General features: G+C 49.6%; 2 protein-coding genes across 8 annotated transcripts in view; one reads left to right on the top strand and one right to left on the bottom strand.

The window, feature by feature from the left end:
- Window positions 1-12,458, bottom strand: part of VPS16 (VPS16 core subunit of CORVET and HOPS complexes) — a 28,835-nt gene extending 16,377 nt beyond the window's left edge. For 2 of the 6 annotated variants that reach the window (XM_058433065.1, XM_058433067.1), the window contains exons 1-2: window positions 12,314-12,399; window positions 8,868-8,935 (exon numbers count right to left, since the gene is read on the bottom strand). Coding sequence is in view for 2 of the 6 variants with exons in the window: in XM_032142631.2 (XP_031998522.1) it covers window positions 12,314-12,366 (53 nt within the window). In the remaining 4 variants the exon portion in view is untranslated. Of the gene's footprint in view, window positions 1-8,867; window positions 8,936-12,313 lie in introns of all 6 variants that reach the window. The other 4 variants (XM_032142631.2, XM_032142632.2, XM_058433068.1 and 1 more) reach the window with 3 other exon arrangements.
- Window positions 12,459-12,486: 28 nt separating this feature from the next.
- On the top strand, window positions 12,487-17,867 carry PCED1A (PC-esterase domain containing 1A). Of its 2 annotated transcripts, none has more exons than XM_058433069.1 (8): window positions 12,487-12,934; window positions 13,211-13,355; window positions 13,879-13,959; window positions 14,072-14,309; window positions 14,407-14,557; window positions 14,675-14,921; window positions 16,847-17,122; window positions 17,452-17,867. In XM_058433069.1, exons 2-8 carry the CDS (start codon window positions 13,232-13,234, stop codon window positions 17,697-17,699), a joined length of 1,365 nt encoding a protein of 454 aa, XP_058289052.1. In that variant the 5' UTR covers window positions 12,487-12,934; window positions 13,211-13,231; the 3' UTR covers window positions 17,700-17,867. The 2 variants fall into 2 exon arrangements, with proteins under 2 accessions (XP_058289052.1, XP_031998527.1); XM_032142636.2 differs by having other exon boundaries at window positions 12,488-12,934; window positions 13,879-13,958; window positions 14,224-14,309; window positions 17,452-17,866.
- Window positions 17,868-18,510: the final 643 nt, after the last annotated feature.

Below are 18,510 nucleotides of genomic sequence, written 5' to 3'. Positions count from 1 at the left end.
TGCAATGTCTGCCTCCCAGGTTCAAGCAATTCTCCTGCCTAGGCCTCCTGTAGCTGGGATTACAGGCACCCAGCACCACACCCAGCTAGTTTTTGTATTTTTAGTAGAGACAGGGTTTCACTATGTTGGCCAGGCTGGTTTTGAACTCCTGGCCTCAAGTGCTCCACTCACCTTGGCCTCCCAAAGTGCTGGGCCTATAGGTGTGAGCCACCACGCCCGGCTGAAAGTGGTTTCTTGAGATGGCATCTACTATTGTGAACACTGTTGAAATGACAACAAAGGATTCAGAGTATTACATATACTTAGTTAATAAAGCAGCGGTGTGGTTTGAAAGGATTAACTCCAATTTTGAAAGTTCTACTGTGGATAAAATGCTATCAGACAGCATTGCATGCTACTGAGAAATCTTTCATGAAAGCAAGAGCCCACTGATGTAGCAACTTCATTGTTGTTTTAAGAAATTATGATAGCCACCCTAACCTTCAGCAACCACAACTGAGATTAGTTAGTAGTCATCACTATTGAGGCAGGACCCTCCACCACCAAAAATACTACACATTGCTTAAGACTCTGATAATCACTAGCATGTTTTAGCAATAAAGTATTTTTAAGTTACGTACATTTGTTTAGACATAATGCTATTGCACACCTGATATACTACAGTATACTGTAAACATAAAACTTTTATATGGACTGGGAAACCAAAAAAATTCATGTGACGTGTTTTGTAATATTCATTTTATTGTTGTGGTCTGGAACTGAACCCGTAATATCTCCAAAGTATGTCTGTATATACTTTGGCATTATTTGAATTTACAACCCATATGCATTTCTTTTGACATTCAATAACTCAAATCATTGGGTGAAAAAACATCTGATAGGAAAATAGATATTCATACAAATCTAGCATGCCAGTTATCAACGCATTGCCTCTCAGCTCCAAATTCACCCTTTAACCCATGTTCTGTGGTAATGGTCAGCATTCCTTTAAACATTTCTCCTTTATAGTGAGCATGTTAAGCTTTCTCAGCAGAGGGCGCTGGAAGGACACTGCACTAGGAGGGGGCCCTCCTGTGCTTCCAGTGTTGGTGGTCAGCCAGCAGTCAGGGTGTGAGAATATCTAGTACTGCTCCGCCCCAGCCACGCACCCGCAAAGCATGGTCCCTCAGCAACATCGCAGCACTTTCCAGATCACCTCAAACTGTCTCGACAGACGCTGCACTCCAGGCTTCCTGCCCACACCAGGTCCCCACTTCCTCTCTATACCAAGATGCCTGGCCACTGGCTGCATCCTGCCTGTGCACTAGTGTTTCCACCAACGTCCTCTGCACACCTGTACGCCCAGCCACAGGTTTTTTGAGACAGAGTCTCGCTCCATCACCCAGGCTGGAGTACAGTGGCACAATCTGGGCTCCTGCAAGCTCCGCCTCTCGGGTTCACGCCATTCTCCTACCTCAGCCTCCCGAGTAGCTGAGACTACAGGCGCCTGCCATCACACCCAGCTAATTTTTTTTGTATTTTTAGTAGAGACAGGGTTTCACCATGTTAGCCAGGATGGTCTCGATCTCCTGACCTTGTGATCCACCCGCTTCAGCTTCCCAAAGTGTTGGGTTTACAGGTGTGAGCCACCGCGCCCAACCTGTTTTTTTGTTTTGTTTTGTTTTGTTTTTTTGAGATGGAGTTTTGCTCTTGTTGCCCAGGCTGGAGTGCAATGGTGCAATACCGGCTCACCGCAACCTCTGCCTCCCAGGTTCAAGCAATTCTCCTGCCTCAGCCTCCCAAGTAGCTGGGATTACAGGCATGTGCCACCAGCTAATTTTGTAGTTTTAGTAGAGACGGGGTTTCACCACGCTGGCCAGGCTGGTCTCAAACTGGTATTGTTAGTAGAGACGGGGTTTCTTTTTTTTTTTTTTTTTTTGAGATGGAGTCTCGCTCTGTCGCCCAGGCTGGAATGCAGTGGCGCAATCTTGGCTCACTGCAAGCTCTACCTCCTGGGTTCATGCCATTCTCCTGCCTCAGCCTCCCGAGTAGCTGGGACTACAGGCGCCTGCCACCACACCCGGCTAATTTTTTTTTTTTTTTTTTCTCCATGTTGGTCAGACTGATCTCGAACCCCCAACCTCAGGTGATCCACCCACCTGTGCCTCCCAAAGTGCTAGGATTACAGGCGTGAGCCACCATGCCTGGCCTAGCTTGCCATATTGACACTGTGTGTTGCAGGCCTCCTGCCTGCACCAGCACTCCCATTCACACTATACACCCAACACCCCAGGCTAAGAGTTGCAGCTTGCCTACGTCTTCACATCCCTTGTGGCCCCAGAGGGTTGCTTCTTGCTTGTCTGATATTATAGACTAGCTCTAACCTAGGCAAACCAACTTCTCTGCCATCCAGTGGGCTGCAACTGTATTTTTCCAATGAGGTCTGAACCCTAGCCTGAAGACAGGCTCCCTCTTCCAAGTTTGTCATTCCTTGGGTACTCTTCCTTGGCCCCAGGCTATCATAAAATGTTCTTATATCTCATACTTTTTTTTTTTTTTTGAGACAGTCTTACTCTATCGTGCAGCTACAGTGCAGTGGTGTGACTGGCTCACTGTAGCCATGACTCCCAGGGCTCAGGTGACTCTCCCATCTCAGCCTCCTGAGTAGCTGGGACTACAGGTGTGCACAACCATGTCCAGCTAATTTTTTTTTTTTTTGGTAGAGATGGGGTTTCACCATGTTGCCCAGGCTGGTCTCAAACTCCTGGGCTTGTGTGATCTGCCTGCCATGGCCTCCCAAAGTATTGGGATTACAGGCGTGAGCCACCATGTCCAGCCATATCATATACTCCTTTATCACAGTTAAATAATTTTTCTTTTTCTTTTTCTTTTCTTTGGAGATGGCGTCTTGCTCTGTTGCCAGGCTGGAGTGCAGTGGCACAATCTCGGCTCACTGCAACCTCCACCTCCCAGGTTCAAGCGATTCTCCTGCCTCAGCCTCCCAAGTAGCTGAGACTACAGGTGCACACCACCACACCCAGATAATTTTTGTATTTTTAGCAGAAATGGGGTTTCACCACGTTGGCCAGATGGTCTCAATTTCTTGACCTCATGATCCACTCACCTCGGCCTCTCAAAGTGCTGGGATTACAGGCATGAGCTACTGCATCCGGCCTTTTTGTTTTGTGTTTTGAGACAGAGTTTTGCTCTTGTTGCCCAGGCTGGAGTGCAGTGGCGCGATCTGGGCTCACTGCAACCTCTGCCTCCGAGGTTCAAGGAATTCTCCTGCCTCATCCTCCCAAGTAGCTGGGGATTACAGGCGCCCGCGACCACGCCTGGCTAATTTTTTGTATTTTTATTAGAGGTGGGGTTTCACCATGTTGGCCAGGCTGGTCTGGAACTCCTGACCCCAGTTGACCCACCAGCATTGGCATCCCCAAGTGCTGGGATTACAGGCATGGGCCACCGCACCAGGCCAATAATTCTTTATGTTAAACTTTCCATGTTAAGTCTTCTGACTGGACCCAGACTGGTACAGACTTGGTATAGAAGGAATAGTCCCAGAAGATAGACCCCCTAAAGATGGGATTTGGGAACTGGCTTGGTGTTGAGCTCTTTGTCAATGGACAACTGATGCTATAACCCATTGTATGCACTTGCATCACAATTCATCAAGCCTGCAGTTTACTGTGGTGAAATGGTAACTGAAACATGTGCTGTAGGAGCAACTTCTATATTTGCCAGTGTGGCAGTAATGATGACTTTATAGATGGTGGCATGGGATGGATTGTTGTGAGTGCACTTGAACATTTACAAAGAGAAAGTGATCTCAGGTCTGTTAACATGCAGCTTGAGTCACGTTCTGAGAAGCAGAAGGCTTCTCTAACAGCGCCCCCCACCAAAAAAAATCTTATTTCAGCCGGGTGCAGTAGCTCACATCTGTAATCTCAGCGTTTTGGGAGGCAGAGGCGGGCAGATCACCTGAGGTCAGGAGTTCAAGACCAGCCTGGCCAACATGGAAAAACCCTGTCTCTACTAAAAATACAAAATTAGCTGGGCGTGGTGGTGCATGCCTGTAATCCCAGCTACTCAGGAGGCTGACACAAAAGAATCGCTTGAACCTAGGAGGCAGAGGTTGCAGTGAGCCAAAATCATGCCATTGCACTCCAGTCTGGGCAACAAGAGCAAAACTCCGCCTCAAAAAAAAAAAAAAAAAAAAAAAAGAATCTTATTCCCTGTAGCCACATAGCTGCTATTGCTGAAAATCAAACACAAATTTGGGTGAGTTGTTGAATTATAACAGTTGAATTCCCCCAATTGCACCATTTCTCATGTGAAAATTAGGGTACTGATAGGAAACAATGAGATCCTGAAACTTGGAAGAGGGATATCTGGTTAGATCCACATGAAACTGAAGATTTTGAACTCCCAGGTCATACTGAGCTTCCCTTACCAGAGGGAAGCCTTCCTGTTTCCAAGACTAGCTTTTCCTTGAAAGCCCTGCTAACCTAACTTGGGGTAGCTGTCTTAGAAGCCTCCCAATCCACGTAACGCTGCCAATAGCAAAGACAATACGTGACACCAATATGGCACCATTCCCAGAGGAACCAGCCTACAAGTTGATTATATTGGGTCTCTTCCATTTCAGAGAGGGCAATGACTTATCCCCACTGGAACAGATACATATTCTGAATGTGGATTTGCCTTTTCTGTCTGCAATGTGTTTTCCAGCACCCACCATCTGTGGATTTACAGAATGCTCTATCCAGCATTGTGGCATTCTGCAAGGCACTGCAGCTAATCAAGGACCTCATTTCACAGCAAAGAAAGGTAGCAGTGGGCTCACAGCCATGGGATCAATTGGCCTTACCCTATACCCCATCACTCACAAGTGGCTGACCTAAATTTACTGACAACTTGGTTATAGCACCAATTGCAAGACAATGTCCTTAAAAGGGTGGCATTCTTTCTTATAGGCTACAGCCTATGCTTTTAATCAGAGATGATTATATGGTGTTATCTCCTCCATTTGGGGCCTAGATTCAAGAGGTGGAAGTGGGAGTGGCTCTGCTCACTATTACACCTGATAACAACCTTACAAAAATGTTGCTTCAGACAGGCATGGTGGCTCACACTTGTAATCCCAGCACTTTGAGAGGCTGAGGTGGGTGGATCACCTGAGCCCAAGAGGTCAAGGCTGCAGTGAACCAAGACTGCACCACTGCACTCCAGCCTGAGTGATAAAGTGAGACTTTGTCTCTAAAAAATTAAAATTAAAATAAAAAATAAATAGAAGTAGAGCCCTTGTGGTGAGTGAATGCAGGCTGACTCCATATAATAGGATTGTGGGAACCCAGTTGGGTTTGGTGCCTGTGGATGTGTAGCAGTCCCAATCTGCCTGCTGTGTGAACCTCATGGCAGTGCTCATCAGCCTGGGTACATGTACAGAGGTGGTGAGAGGCTGGTGCACTGGAAGGCGGTTCTGCACCGTGCAGGGGTAACCAAAGGACAAAGGATCAAGGTTGCTAGGGAAAGGGCAAGAAAAAAACTGAAGCAACTGACGGTGGCTGTACTCTAAGGTGGACAGAGAGGGAAACATCTACAAAAGGGGGTTCTGCATGTAGACACCAAGAGAACAGAGGGCTCCATGAATGAGGATCCTGAGGAGGCTGAAGGATGGGTATATCATGGGGAGGTATTAGAGTATCGGTGCAGACAGGAGCTTATGGTAAGAGAGGGAGCGGGGTCGGGCGCGGTGTCTCACGCCTGTAATCCCAACACTTTGGGAGGCCATGACAGGCGGATCACGAGGTCAGGAGATCGAGACCATCCTCGCCAACATGGTGAAACCTCGTCTCTACTAAAAATACAAAAATTAGCTGGGTGTGGTGGCACGTGCCTGTAATCCCAGCTACTCAGGAGGCTGAGGCAGGAGATTTGCTTGAACCCGGGAGGCGGAGGTTGCAGTGAGCCGAGATCATGCCATTGCACTCCAGCCTGGCAACAGAGCAAGAGTCCATCTTAAAAAAAAAAAAAAAAATAGAGGGGGCAGTTTGAATTTAGCATTTCAGAGGTAGAGCAGTTCTGGATGAGCACAAGGGTGGGGTGGGATCCAGGGAGGAGGTGGGTGAGATGGATAAAATCACTTGAGTAGAGGTCATAGAACCATGAAGCCAGGTGGCCACTTAAGTCTCCCTGGAAGGTGGCAAGAGCTGGGATGCCTAGGAGGCTGTGGGCTAAAACAATCAGAGAGCAATGCAGTTGGTCAAGGATGTCGGCAGCGACACAGACCAGGTGGGAAGGAGACACAATGGACCCCCTAAAGGGGTACAAAAGTAAAGGTCAGGGAGTGAAGAGCAATAATGTATAAACCACATCCTGAAGCCTTAGAGGTAAAGTGGGCTTCTAGAGGACAGTGAGGTGACTCAAACTGTGCCTGGAGGGTAGCACAGGGTATGGATGGGCAGAGTGAAGGGCAGCTTCTCAGAAAAGCCTAAGGGTGAGGACTCTGTGAAGAGAGGCCACACTCTTAGTGAGGAAGGCCAGCCCCATCTTTCTGCTCCACTCCTAGGTCCCAGAAGTGGGTATCTCAGCAGCAGTAAATGGACCTTGGAATCGAATACCAGGAAATCGTTAAACCTAAGGATGTAGTTAGGTACTGGTAGCCTCAATTCCAGTCCCCTGCTGGAAATAGTGAGGAAATTCCTGTGGCAGGGCAGCTGAACTGCTGGAGAAGCATGGTCTACTGGGGTGTGAGAAGACCCTTGAGTGAAAATAGATGATCTCCAGCCTGTCCAAGCTAAGATATCAGACCATTAGGGAGGAAGATGCATGTTAGGTATAATCTGGTTGCCTTGGGGTATAATCCAGTAATTCCCAAATCCCAGGCCCTAAAGAGAGTTCACTGTCACTCCTGCAATCCCTTGTTTCCAGCCTGTCTCAAAAACATATATTACTAAAGAACTCCTGGGCATTGTTGCTGGGAATGTAAAATGGTACATCAGCTGCTATGGAAAAAAGTAAACATAGAATTACCATATGATCCAGCAATTCCACTTCTGGATATATACCCAAAATAATTAAAAGTGGAATAGGTGCAGTGGCTTATGCCTGTAATCCCAGCACTTTGGGAGGCCAACGCAGGCAGATCACCTGAGGTCAGGAGTTCAAAACCAGCCTGGCCAACATGGTGAAACCCCATTTCTACTAAAAATACAAAAATTAGCCAGGCGCAGTGGTGGGCGCCTGTAATCCCAGCTACTCAGGAGGCTGAGGCAGGAGAATCACTTGAACCCAGGAGGCAGACGTTGCAGTGAGCTGAGATCGCGCCATTGCACTCCAGCCTGGGCAACAGAGCGAGACTCCATCTCAAAAAAAAAAAAAAAAAAAAAAGCGGAGTACAGAAAATATTGAAGAGATATTTGTAGACCCACATTCATAGCAGATTATTCACAATAGCCAAGGGCTACCGGCAACCCAAGTGTCCATGGAAAGATGAAATGGATAAGCAAAATGTGGTATATGCATACAATGGAATATTATTCAGCCTCGAAAAGGAAGAAAATTCTGACACATGCTATAACATGGATAAACCTTGAAGATATTATGCTAAGTGAAATAAGCCAGTCACAGGAAGATAAGTGCTGTATGACTCCACTTACATAAGGAGTCTAGAGTAGTCAAATTCTGAGACAGAAAATAGAATGGTGGTTGCCATAGGCTGGAGGAAGGAAGAAATGAGGAGTTGTTTGAAGGTATAGAATTTCAGTTTCGCAAGATGAAAAAGTTCTGGAGACTGGTTGCACAACAACGTGAATATATTTAACACTACTAAAGGGTACACTCAAAAATGGTTAAGAGTAAATTTTATATCATGTATATTTAACCACAATGTTTTAAAATGTTCATTTTTTTTTCAGCCTCCCAAGTAGCTGGGATTACATGCGCATGCCACTACACACAGCTGATTTTTTTTTTAAAAAAAGTTCATGTTTATATATAAAAAAACAAAATGAAACAAAAATATAACTACTTAAATAGTTGCCCTCCCTTCCAAAAATAATTTCAGGAGTATATAATGTATCTTAACTCTCCTTTCTTTTACCATAAGATGCTTCTTAGTACCTGAAACTCAATGTGTTTAGAACCAAGCTCACCTCCTTCCCTGCCAAACTCACTCGTCCTTTCTCATGATTTTATTTAAGCCCCAAATCCAAGTCATGCTTGATTCCTTGCTCTCCTTCCTCCCCACCAAGTGCAACCATTACGAATTTCTTCCACTTTACCTCTAAATCTCTGAGACTGGCCCCTTCTCTCCACCTCCACCATCACCACCCCTAGTACTGGCCATCCTCAACTTTTTCCTGGTCTGTTCCATCAGGCTCCTAACCATCTCCCTTGCTTCTATTTTGCTTGTTCCTTCCAACTTTTCCCCAGCATTGCCTACAAAAGGAACTTAAAACACACACACACACACACACACACACACCCCCCTTGCAAATCCAATTACATCACCCTTTTGTTAAGATCCTTTAATTGAGGCTTCCCATCATTCTTCAGATAACGGTGGTCTACACGTCTCTGCAGGGTGTGACCCCTACACAAAGGGCATCAACTTCATCCACCACACTGGTTCTCTTTAGGTCACTGTGCATGCCTCAGTCCTTCCTGCCTCAAGACTTTTGTGTATATGCTCTTCTCCACCTCCATCCCACTTCCTGCACCTAAAACTACTCATCCCCTGGATAGGGTATTATTACTTCTTTCAGAGTGTCTTCTCTACCTTTGACTCCCGGAGTCTGTAACATGTTCTCTTAGGTTATTTGCTCCTATACCTCTTTATAGTGATTATGATCAAACAAATACTGAGTGATTATCAACTGTCTCACCTGCTGGCTGTAAGCTCTATGACGGCAGGCAGAACCCTTCCGCATCTGTTTTATCATACTGGCTCAGCCTGCCAAAGGGATGGGACAAATTAATTAATTAGATTAGCCCAAGTTGCATTTTTAGGATTAAAAAATGGCTTAACTTCTGGCGTCCCATAAGAACTGGTCACCGTTTCTCCTCCTTGCCTTCCCAAATTGAGTGGGTTCTCCAGAATACTACTCCCAATGCAAAAGAATCCTGTCAGGCAGATAGGACTTGAAATGCAATGTCTGCCACCTGTTTTATCACTCATTCACTGACTTAGACATGTATCAAGTCCTGCCTATGCATAAAGCTAGGCACACGTATGAACAAAACTAAGTACTTGCTTAAAGCATTTCTATTCTGGTGGAAAAGGTGAAACATGCTCTTATATTTTCCTGTTAACCTGCCCACCCCCAAAACCCTATTTTTTAACAGAGGTCTAGAACCCGTTTGGGTTCAAAGCCTGACTCCACTACTCAATAGCTGTATAACCTGGTCACTAGTTCTATAACCTGGCCTCTCTGTGCCTCGGCTTCCTCATCAGTAAGATGGTACCTACCTCCTAGGATTGTAAGGCTTAAGCAAGTTAAAACACATAAAGTACTTAGCATGTGTAGTACATAAGAAAAGCTTAATAGCTGTTAGCAACTTAAAACATAAATATCCTCCCCAGCAAGCCTTAGACCCCTAATCCTTTCTGGCAGTACTAAGAGTAGGTTAATCATTCAGGTTGTGTCTGTGGCATGCACCCAACACATACATTCCTTTAAAACCTTATTAACATGTCAACAAAGCAAAGACTACATCTGATAAATAAGAGCTCTGTGGTAATGAGGTCAATGTCTGCAGTACTCTTTGATTTAATAAGCCTGGGTAAGCAACAGGTATCTTCAAAATAATACAAGTAAAGTTGATATTTTAAGAGTGAATGTCATATCAACTAGCTGGTGTGTAAATACTAAATGACATGGCTACCTTTGTCAGCTGATATCCCTTCTCCGCAGAAACAAGTTGAAATCATTTCCTACTGATTTTATGGATTTTTAACGAAGTTTTTGCAATTTTTTCATATTGCACAGGCATATTTCTTTTCTTTTTTTTTTTCCCCAGAGACGGAGTCTTGCTCTGTTGCCCAGGCTGGAGTACAGTGGTGCGATCTTGGCTCACTGCAACCTCCGACTCCCAGGTTCAAGCAATTCTCCTGCCTCAGCTTCCCGAGTAGCTGGAGTTACAGGTGCGTGCCACCACGCCCAGCAAATTTTTGTATTTCTAGTAGGGACGGGGTTTCATCATGTTGGCCAGGCTGATCTCGAACTCTTGACCTCGTGATCTGCCTGCCTCAGCCTCCCAAAGTGCTGGGATTACAGGCGTGAGCCACCGTGCTAGGCCAATTGCACAGGCATATTTCTAAGAGAGAATTATAAATAAACAACAAATGCAACAGGTCTCTAAAAACTGCCACAGGGCACTTGTCCATCTAGGAAGTATATCACATTAGGTACCAAAAATTACATCTGAAAGTTTTAATATGTCAATGAGAATGGTATAGTTTCGTTAGCACAAACATCTTCTATTTAAGTAAGACCCCCATGCAATATCTTTGTGATCTTTACTTGCAATAACATATATATATATATATGTTTGTTGAGACGGAGTCTCACTCTGTTGCCTGGACTAGAATGCAATGTCGCTATCTCAGCTCACTGCAACCTCCACCTCCCGGGTTCAAGCGATTCTCCTGCCTCAGCCTCCCAAGTAGCTGGGATTACAAGCACCTGCCATCATGCCTGGCTAATTTTTGTAGAGACAGGGTTTGACCATGTTGGTTAGGCTGGTCTCAAACTCCTGGCCTCAGGTGATTTGCCCACCTCAGCCTCCCAAAGTGCTGGGATTACAGGCATGAGCCACTGTGCCCGGCCTAAAGTAATATTTTTAATTTTTCAGAGGGAGTATGCTATGTTGCCCAGGCTGGAGTGCAGTGGCTATTCACAGGTTCTATCACCGGTCTCTACACCCTCAAACTTTTAGGCTCCAGTGATCCTCCTGCCTCAGTCTCTCCAGTAGCTGGGACTATAGGCACATGCCACAAAGCTTGGCCCAGTAAAATATTTTTAAAAAACTTTAACAGGCAATTATTACATAGCAAGCACTATTCTAAATATGCACTGGTGATAAAGAGAAGCAAGAAACATGCTTTTGGCCGGGATCCGTGGCTCATGCCTGCAATCCCAGTACTTTGGGAGGCCAAGGTGGATAGATTGCTTAAGGTCAGAAGTTCAAGACCAGCCTGGCCACCATGGTGAAACCCCACCTCTACCAAAAAATACAAAAATTAGCCGGGCGTGGTGACGGGGGCCTGCAGTCTCAGCCACTCGGGAGGCTGAGGCAGGAGAATCCCTTGAACCCGGGAGGCGGAGGTTGCAGTGAGCCGAGTGCCCTTGCACTCCAGCCTGGGCGACAGAGGAAGACTGTAAAAAAAAAAAAAAATGCTTTCAGCCCTGAAGGAGCCTGGTTTAGCAGAAGAAACCTATACAAATGTCGCCTAAATATACAAATAGGCCATATCTAACAGACCCTAGCACTGGGCCCAGTGAGGCCCACAGGATTCTATTGGGGGAGAATCAGGCACAGTTTCAGAAAGAACCCTTGAACTAAGTCCTGAAGGATGCGCAAAATTCTTCAGTGAGATAAAGAGAGAAATGGCAGTATCCACAAAAACTGCAGACTGGTTAGGGCCTTGTAATTCTGCGCAGCTGGAACGCAAGATTTGGGTAGGAGAGCGGTAGATGAGGTTGGAGAGACAAACGGGCTGCCTTATAGACAGATGTTCCACGAGAAGTTCGTAGTTTTTCCTAATTAGGGAAGCTATGGGAAAATCCTAATCTGGGTAACGATGTAATGGGTTTACACTTCAGAAAGATCCGTGGTTTAGGACTCTACAACTCCCATGGGAGGGCTGCCCTAACCCGGGGGTTCCCACTTCCGCTGTTCCGGGATTCACGGACGACTCGCCCCCTTTTCCCAGCCTTGGTCAGCACTGTTACCCCGCCCGCCGTGCGATCCCGCCCCCCTCGGAGCGCCCCTGTGGTCTGACTTCAGCAGCACTTTCCGGCAGGAGACTGGGCACTCGCCGTCACCCGCGAGCTGCCTGCCTCAGCGAGATCTGAGCATCTTTCCGGAGGCTAATAGACCTGGGCTTCGGGGTTACCACTGTGCTTGCCTCAGTTTCCTTTTCTGGAGCAGGGGAAGGCCCGACTCCCTGCCCAAAGGCGGCTGTGCGCTAAGTGGCAGACGCTCGGGGAGAGCCGGCGCGGGGCGGACCCCAGCGCCAGTAGTGACGGGGGCGAGCGCCGCCGGGAGACTCCAGCCGGCGGGCGAGCAGGGTAAGCCAGGCCGTGGGCGGGAGGGCGGGGCAGCTCACCGGTAAAAGGCGGAGTCCCCAAGTGGGTTCCAGTTCGCCGTGTAGCAGTCCATGGCTGGTGCAGACCGCAGCTGGGAAGCACCGAGGGGACACCCACCTAGAGCGGGCTCCAGGCCGGCACTTCCGCTTCCGCCCGTCCGGGTCACGTGGCGAGGCCGCCGCCGCGGCCATCACCACTGTGGGCAGCCTCACTTGGCCGCCGCCGCCGCCGCGACCCCGGCCCGTACCTGGGCTTCGCGCCCGCCAAGTGGGCCCAGCCCTGGCTCCTGCGCCCTGTGGCGGCCACCTCCATCGCCTTGCTTTCCCTTCGGGCACTGGGGGTCGCTAAGGGCGGGATATGGGTGAACGGAAGTGAAAGCTGTGAGCGTCGCAGCCCGAGGCGCCGAGGCCTGAGGCGCCGTCGGGGCCACCGCGACGCTCGCATGGAGAGCGCTGGGCGCTGGGCTGTGCACCGACAGCTAACCGGGACCCACGGTCTCTGCGGGGCGAGAGCTTTGCAGAACCGACTGGCCGACCGGGGCGCGGGAACATGAGGCTTGGCCAAGAGCCCGCTGCGGGCCAGGCGCGCGGTGCACAGGCATACCCGGGTCGCGGGTGAACACCGCGGAGCCCCGGGACTTGGTAATTGCCGCGAGCGGGCGCGCGCATGCGCGGGACGGCGGCGGGCACGTGGCGAGGCGCAGGGCGGCGCCGCGCGGGAAGCTCCCAGTGTACTGGAGGCCTGCTGGCTGGACGACCTCCTGCCTCTGGTACCAAGTGTGACCAAGGCTGGCGCCACCATGGCTTTGCCGCCGTCACCTCCTACCTTTAGCATTGAGCAGCCCCGGAGGGGCTAGCCCTGAGGCTGACCTGCCCTGAGTCCCCACCTTCGCGCTGCTTAGTGGCCTCTCTCTGCAGCCTGTCGTTGCTGGTGGCGGCATGGTCTTCTGTCTGTCGAGCGAGGAGCCGCACCGCCCGCTGCGAAGCGACATGGTCCACTTCCAGGCCTCGGAAGTCCAGCAGCTGCTACACAACAAGTTCGTGGTCATCTTGGGGGACTCCAGTGAGTGCCTCTTCTAGGGTGACGCTTCCAGTCCCACACCTTGCAGCCCGTTCAGTGTGTCTTGACCATTTATTTCCATCTCACATCTCTTGTCTGTCCTCTGGTCTGTTCTCATCCAGTAGGTTTTCTCTTTTTATGTCCCACACATCTTCCACAGGTGTCCTGACAGGTGTAATAACCTGTGCACTTTTTAGCCCATCCTTGCTCACTTGAGCATTTCTCGCCCTGACAGCTCCCCGTAATTTCCATCACGAAAACGTTGCATTGTGTAGTGTGTCTCCTGGGTGACTTGGCCGACTTAATTTCTGCCAGGTGATCTTGGGTCACTGTATACTGCTGGCCGGGAGGCATACAGAACAGAGGCAATGCCAGGACTTTTTAACCTCATCTTTTCTCCTGCGTCTAAGTCAACCACAGAGCTGGTGTCGGGCACCTCAGCCCTGGGAAAATGGGGTCCTGGACTTGGAAGGAGCTGGGGCAGGCTGAGGTCTACCTCAGCCTTGGGATCTCTGTCTCCTCCCAGTTCAGCGGGCTGTGTACAAGGACCTGGTGCTCTTGCTCCAGAAAGACTCACTGCTCACAGCTGCCCAGCTGAAAGCCAAGGTGAGGGAAGCTTGGTGGCCTTGTCAGTGGTGGGTGGGCACAGACCCTGGCCTGGCAGGGTTCTCCTCCCTGGCATGGGTCTGACCAGTAGGGTGGGGGGGGGGGGGGGGGGGGGGAGCTGAGCTTTGAACAGGACCAGCTAGTGGCTGGGGGCCAGCTGGGTGAGCTGCACAACGGGACACAGTACCGTGAGGTCCGCCAGTTCTGCTCGGGCTCTGGCCACCACCTTGTGCGCTTCTACTTCCTCACTCGTGTTTACTCCGAGTACCTTGAGGATGTTCTGGAAGAGCTGACCTATGGACCTGCCCCGGACCTGGTGATCATCAACTCCTGCCTCTGGGATCTCTCCAGGTTGGGGCGAGGGAAAGGGAAATACTGGTTGGGGCTGGAAGTATGGCTGAGGCAGTCCACCCCTGTGCTCTTGCCCACCCTGTGTGTTACCCAACAGATATGGTCGCTGCTCAATGGAGAGCTACCGGGAGAACCTGGAGCGGGTGTTTGTGCGCATGGACCAAGTATTGCCAGACTCCTGCCTGCTGGTGTGGAACATGGCGATGCCTCTCGGGGAGCGTATCACTGGGGGTTTCCTCCTGCCAGAGGCAAGTGACTGAGGCCCATCAGGACAAGAGATGGGACAGCAGGCTGGTAGATAGGACACCCTGCTTTCCGACCCTGCTTCATTCTGTGGCTCTTAGAGGCTGCACTTTCTCACTCAGCTCCAGCCCCTGGCAGGCTCCCTGCGGCGGGATGTGGTTGAAGGGAACTTCTACAGTGCTACGCTGGCCGGGGACCACTGCTTCGATGTCCTAGACCTCCACTTTCACTTCCGGCATGCAGTACAGCACCGTCATCGGGATGGTGTCCACTGGGACCAGCATGCGCACCGCCACCTCTCACACCTTCTTCTGACCCACGTGGCTGACGCCTGGGGTGTGGAGCTGCCCAAGCATGACTATCCCCCTGGTGAGCCCTACCATAAGTGGGGAGGTAGTGATGCACTGGGGCCCTCGGAGGACAGAGCTCAGAAACAGAATGGGACACAGCCACTCAAGGGAAGTAGAGGTTCCTTGAAGGACTCCTGTGGCTTCTGCATGCACCTTCCTCAACCCCTGAGGAGGGTTAGATCATCGGAGCAATATTCTTGTCCAAGTTCCAGTTTTCTACAGTCTGGCTGTGTAGTCATTTCTGTGTGCTTGAAGGAGCTTGTACAAGTATTGACCACATAAGGCAGCATGTTGCAAGAGTCCTACCCAACAGATTAACAGGAAAGAAATGGGGCATAGGTGTGAGGAGTGGAAAGACAGGGAGGAAGGGCCATCTAGGCAGTGTGGCAGAAGCAAAGAAGCCCACAGCTGGGGGGCAGGGGTGCAGTCAGCTGGCAGGGTGTGGAATAGGGATGTTGCATTGGGAAGGCCAGCGTTATGGACTTAGGCTCAATGGACAGTGTTCCATAGACTTCTTCATTCAGCCTCAGAGTCCCACTGTGACTGGTGCAGCTTGGTGTAGCTCTCCTCTGGCCCCATCTCTGGGCCATTGGTGGAGGCTTCTGAGAGCCCTACTCCCCCTTGTTTTGAGGCACCACCCCATCACATCTCAACTGTAACACTCTGCTGCAGAATCTCTGTTTCCATGTCAACGCCCTAGTCGCTGCATGCACAGAAAGAGGGCACCGTGGCTGATTGTCTCCATGGCTGCTTCTCCCCTGCATCATGTCCTTAAAGGGCAAGTTTCCTGCTGCAGTTGTTGACGACTCACCCCTTTCAGCCCCAGTGTCTAGCACAATTTCCCTGTACACAGTATCAACAGAATTGTATTTGTTGAATGGGAGGCACGAGTCATGTTAGAAGGCCGATTAAGGCAGCAAAAGAGGATGTGGGGGCACATAGAGTCCAGGAATATCATAGAGACAGACCTGTAACACTTGGTAGCCAGGAGTTGGAGCATCAGGGAGGTGAATTCAGATTTTGGTTAAACATCCCAATTTTCTTGTTTAGATGTAGTAATTGATCCCCAGTAAATGATGGGATGCTCTGAAGGTTGTAAGGCTAGTTTTGATGGCTTAGGCCTTTGAAATCCAATTTGGAGCTACAGAAGTTAGGGCCATGAAAAGGGAAAGTTGATTTGGGGTGGAAGGATGAGTTGGTGAGTTTGGTCACAGCAGATTTATTTGAGGTACTTTGGAAATACAGAGTAGATTGCGGTCATTGGTACCCAGCAGAGAGATTAAAACTGAGGGCATGTGGGAACTGTGAGGGAGACAGAACGATGCTCACGCTTTAGATTGGCAGGAAAGAGGGGCTATGGCAGAAACAAAAGGAGATGAGGGCGGGGCACTTTTAGGAAGGACTGAGGCTACTGCCATGTCACATGACTGTTGAGAAGAAGGGAATTTGTTAGCAAGTGGTTGCATTTAGTAGGAAAAGTGTTGAGGGCATGGAGGGAGTGAACAATTGAGGAGGAAATGGAAATTGGGCAAAACATTCCTTTTGGAAGTTTGGATGGTGAAAGGAAGTTGTTGGGGAAGGGAATAACAGGATCTTTATGTTTGGCTTGTTTACTGGTCTGTAGGGGAGGAGGTGGGGAGGAGGTCTGTGGGGAGGAGGTGGGAGAGGAAAAAGCTAGATACAAGACCTGGGCAAACAAAGAAGGCACTGGAGGGAAATGTGAGGTTAGAGTAAAGGTAGGTCTGAGAGGTAAGAGAGAAGGAACACACCTTGGGCTTGACCTGAAATGAGAGGGAATGAGGAAAACTGGGTAGAGGGCAAGGGTGCTCCAGCCTGGTGGCTCTGCTCTCCAAGAGGAAGGAATAGAGCTTTAGAAGTGTGGATGGCCAGAGTTCAGGGCAGCCTGGCTCCCAAGCCTACCTAAAACAACCATCCCATTCCTAGACCCGTGGATTGAGGACTGGGCAGAGATGAATCATCCATTCCAGGGAAGCCATAGGCAGACCCCAGACTTCGGGGAGCACCTGGCCTTGCTCCCACCTCCACCTTCTCCTTTGCCTCCTCCCATGCCTTTTCCCTACCCACTTCCTCAGCCCTCGCCACCTCCCCTCTTCCCACCCCTGCCCCAGGATACCCCTTTTTTCCCAGGCCAGCCCTTCCCACCCCATGAATTCTTCAACTATAATCCAGTGGAGGACTTCTCGATGCCACCCCACTTAGGTAGGTGCTTCTGCAGCTCCCCTACCCTCTTGTACCTCCCCTTACCCAGCCTCCTATGCCTAGGTGAGCTGAGAGGAGTTGGGTAGTTCCTTGTGCCCCTAGCACTGGGTTTGGTCATGGCAGTCCCTGAGTCTGAAACATCATCTGTAGGTTCACTAATCAGCTCACTGGTTGTCACTGTTTCACCGTCTGAAGGTAGGGGAAGGGCTATCCCTTTTTTGTAGATAGGGAAGCAGAGAAGCTCACCTGGAGGACAAGAGTTGCTTGAAGGCAGAGCTGTACTCACTCTGGCCAGAAGCCTGCTCTTAAAATGACTGGTTCTTTTGTAGGATGTGGCCCTGGAGTGAACTTTGTGCCTGGCCCTCTGCCACCTCCAATCCCTGGCCCTAATCCCCATGGTCAGCACTGGGGCCCAGTGGTCCACCGGGGGATGCCACGCTATGTTCCTAACAGCCCCTACCATGTGCGGAGAATGGGGGGGCCCTGCAGGCAGCGGCTCAGACACTCAGAGAGACTGATCCACACATACAAACTGGACAGACGGCCTCCTGCCCATTCGGGGACATGGCCTGGGTAGACTGGATCTTGGACTGGGACTGGATGTGCCAATGGCCCTGCAGGGCCTGCCTGGCACGTCAGGTACTGGGCTAGGGTGTCTGCTATGCCTGGTATTGTTCTTGTCCATTGCTGTCACCAATAAAGGCATGGAAGAACAGAGTGACAAATTCCTGTGTGAAGTGGGTGTCCCAAACCATGATCTTAAGAGTGGGGGAGGTTGCCTCTGGACTTTGTCCAACATGGGGCCTTTGACACCACACTATTTAGAAATCATTGAATGTGCCCTCCTGTCTCATACTTATTTCTACCCTCACCAGAACATGTGTATTTAACAGAGATCCTGGAGGGGTCCCCTATTGTCAGCATCTCTTTGGGATTGGGGAAAAATCAAGGGCTAAGTGGAAATTGTTAATATTTTGTATGGAAGTTTGGATCTGGCTAGTTCTTACCTATACCTCCCGGTCTCATGCATTCATGTGTATATTCGTTATTCATCTACCTCTACAGATACGAAGACGCATAACCTTATCTTGCATAATTTTTGGCACATAGTGGACACACAGTAAGTGGTTAGAATGAAACTGGAAGCTCCCAAACCCAAGTGGGAGACGTATTCGAAACTTCTTTTTTTTTTTTTTTTTGAGATGGAGTTTCACTCAGGCTGGAGTTCACTCACTGCAACCTCTGTCTCCCGGGTTCAAGCAATTCTCCTGCCTCAGCCTCCCAGGTAGCTGTGACTACAGGCGCACACCACCATGCCTAGCTAGTTTTTGTATTTTTAGTAGACACGAGATTTCACCATGTTGGCCAGGATGAGCTCGATCTCTTGA

The sequence above is a fragment of the Hylobates moloch genome, unplaced genomic scaffold, assembly GCF_009828535.3.
Source record: "Hylobates moloch isolate HMO894 unplaced genomic scaffold, HMol_V3 SCAFFOLD_21, whole genome shotgun sequence".
NCBI classification, from domain to species: Eukaryota; Metazoa; Chordata; class Mammalia; order Primates; family Hylobatidae; genus Hylobates; species Hylobates moloch.
This window is presented reverse-complemented; position numbering and strand designations above follow the sequence as displayed.

Bases quoted from the DNA above. Each gene is read 5' to 3' on its own strand.
- PCED1A (XM_058433069.1), top strand. From the start codon at position 13,232: ATGGTCTTCTGTCTGTCGAGCGAGGAGCCGCACCGCCCGCTGCGAAGC. The intron at 14,558-14,674 runs GCAAGTGACTGA...TTTCTCACTCAG, and splicing joins GGGGTTTCCTCCTGCCAGAG to CTCCAGCCCCTGGCAGGCTC. The intron at 17,123-17,451 runs GTAGGTGCTTCT...GTTCTTTTGTAG, and splicing joins CTCGATGCCACCCCACTTAG to GATGTGGCCCTGGAGTGAAC.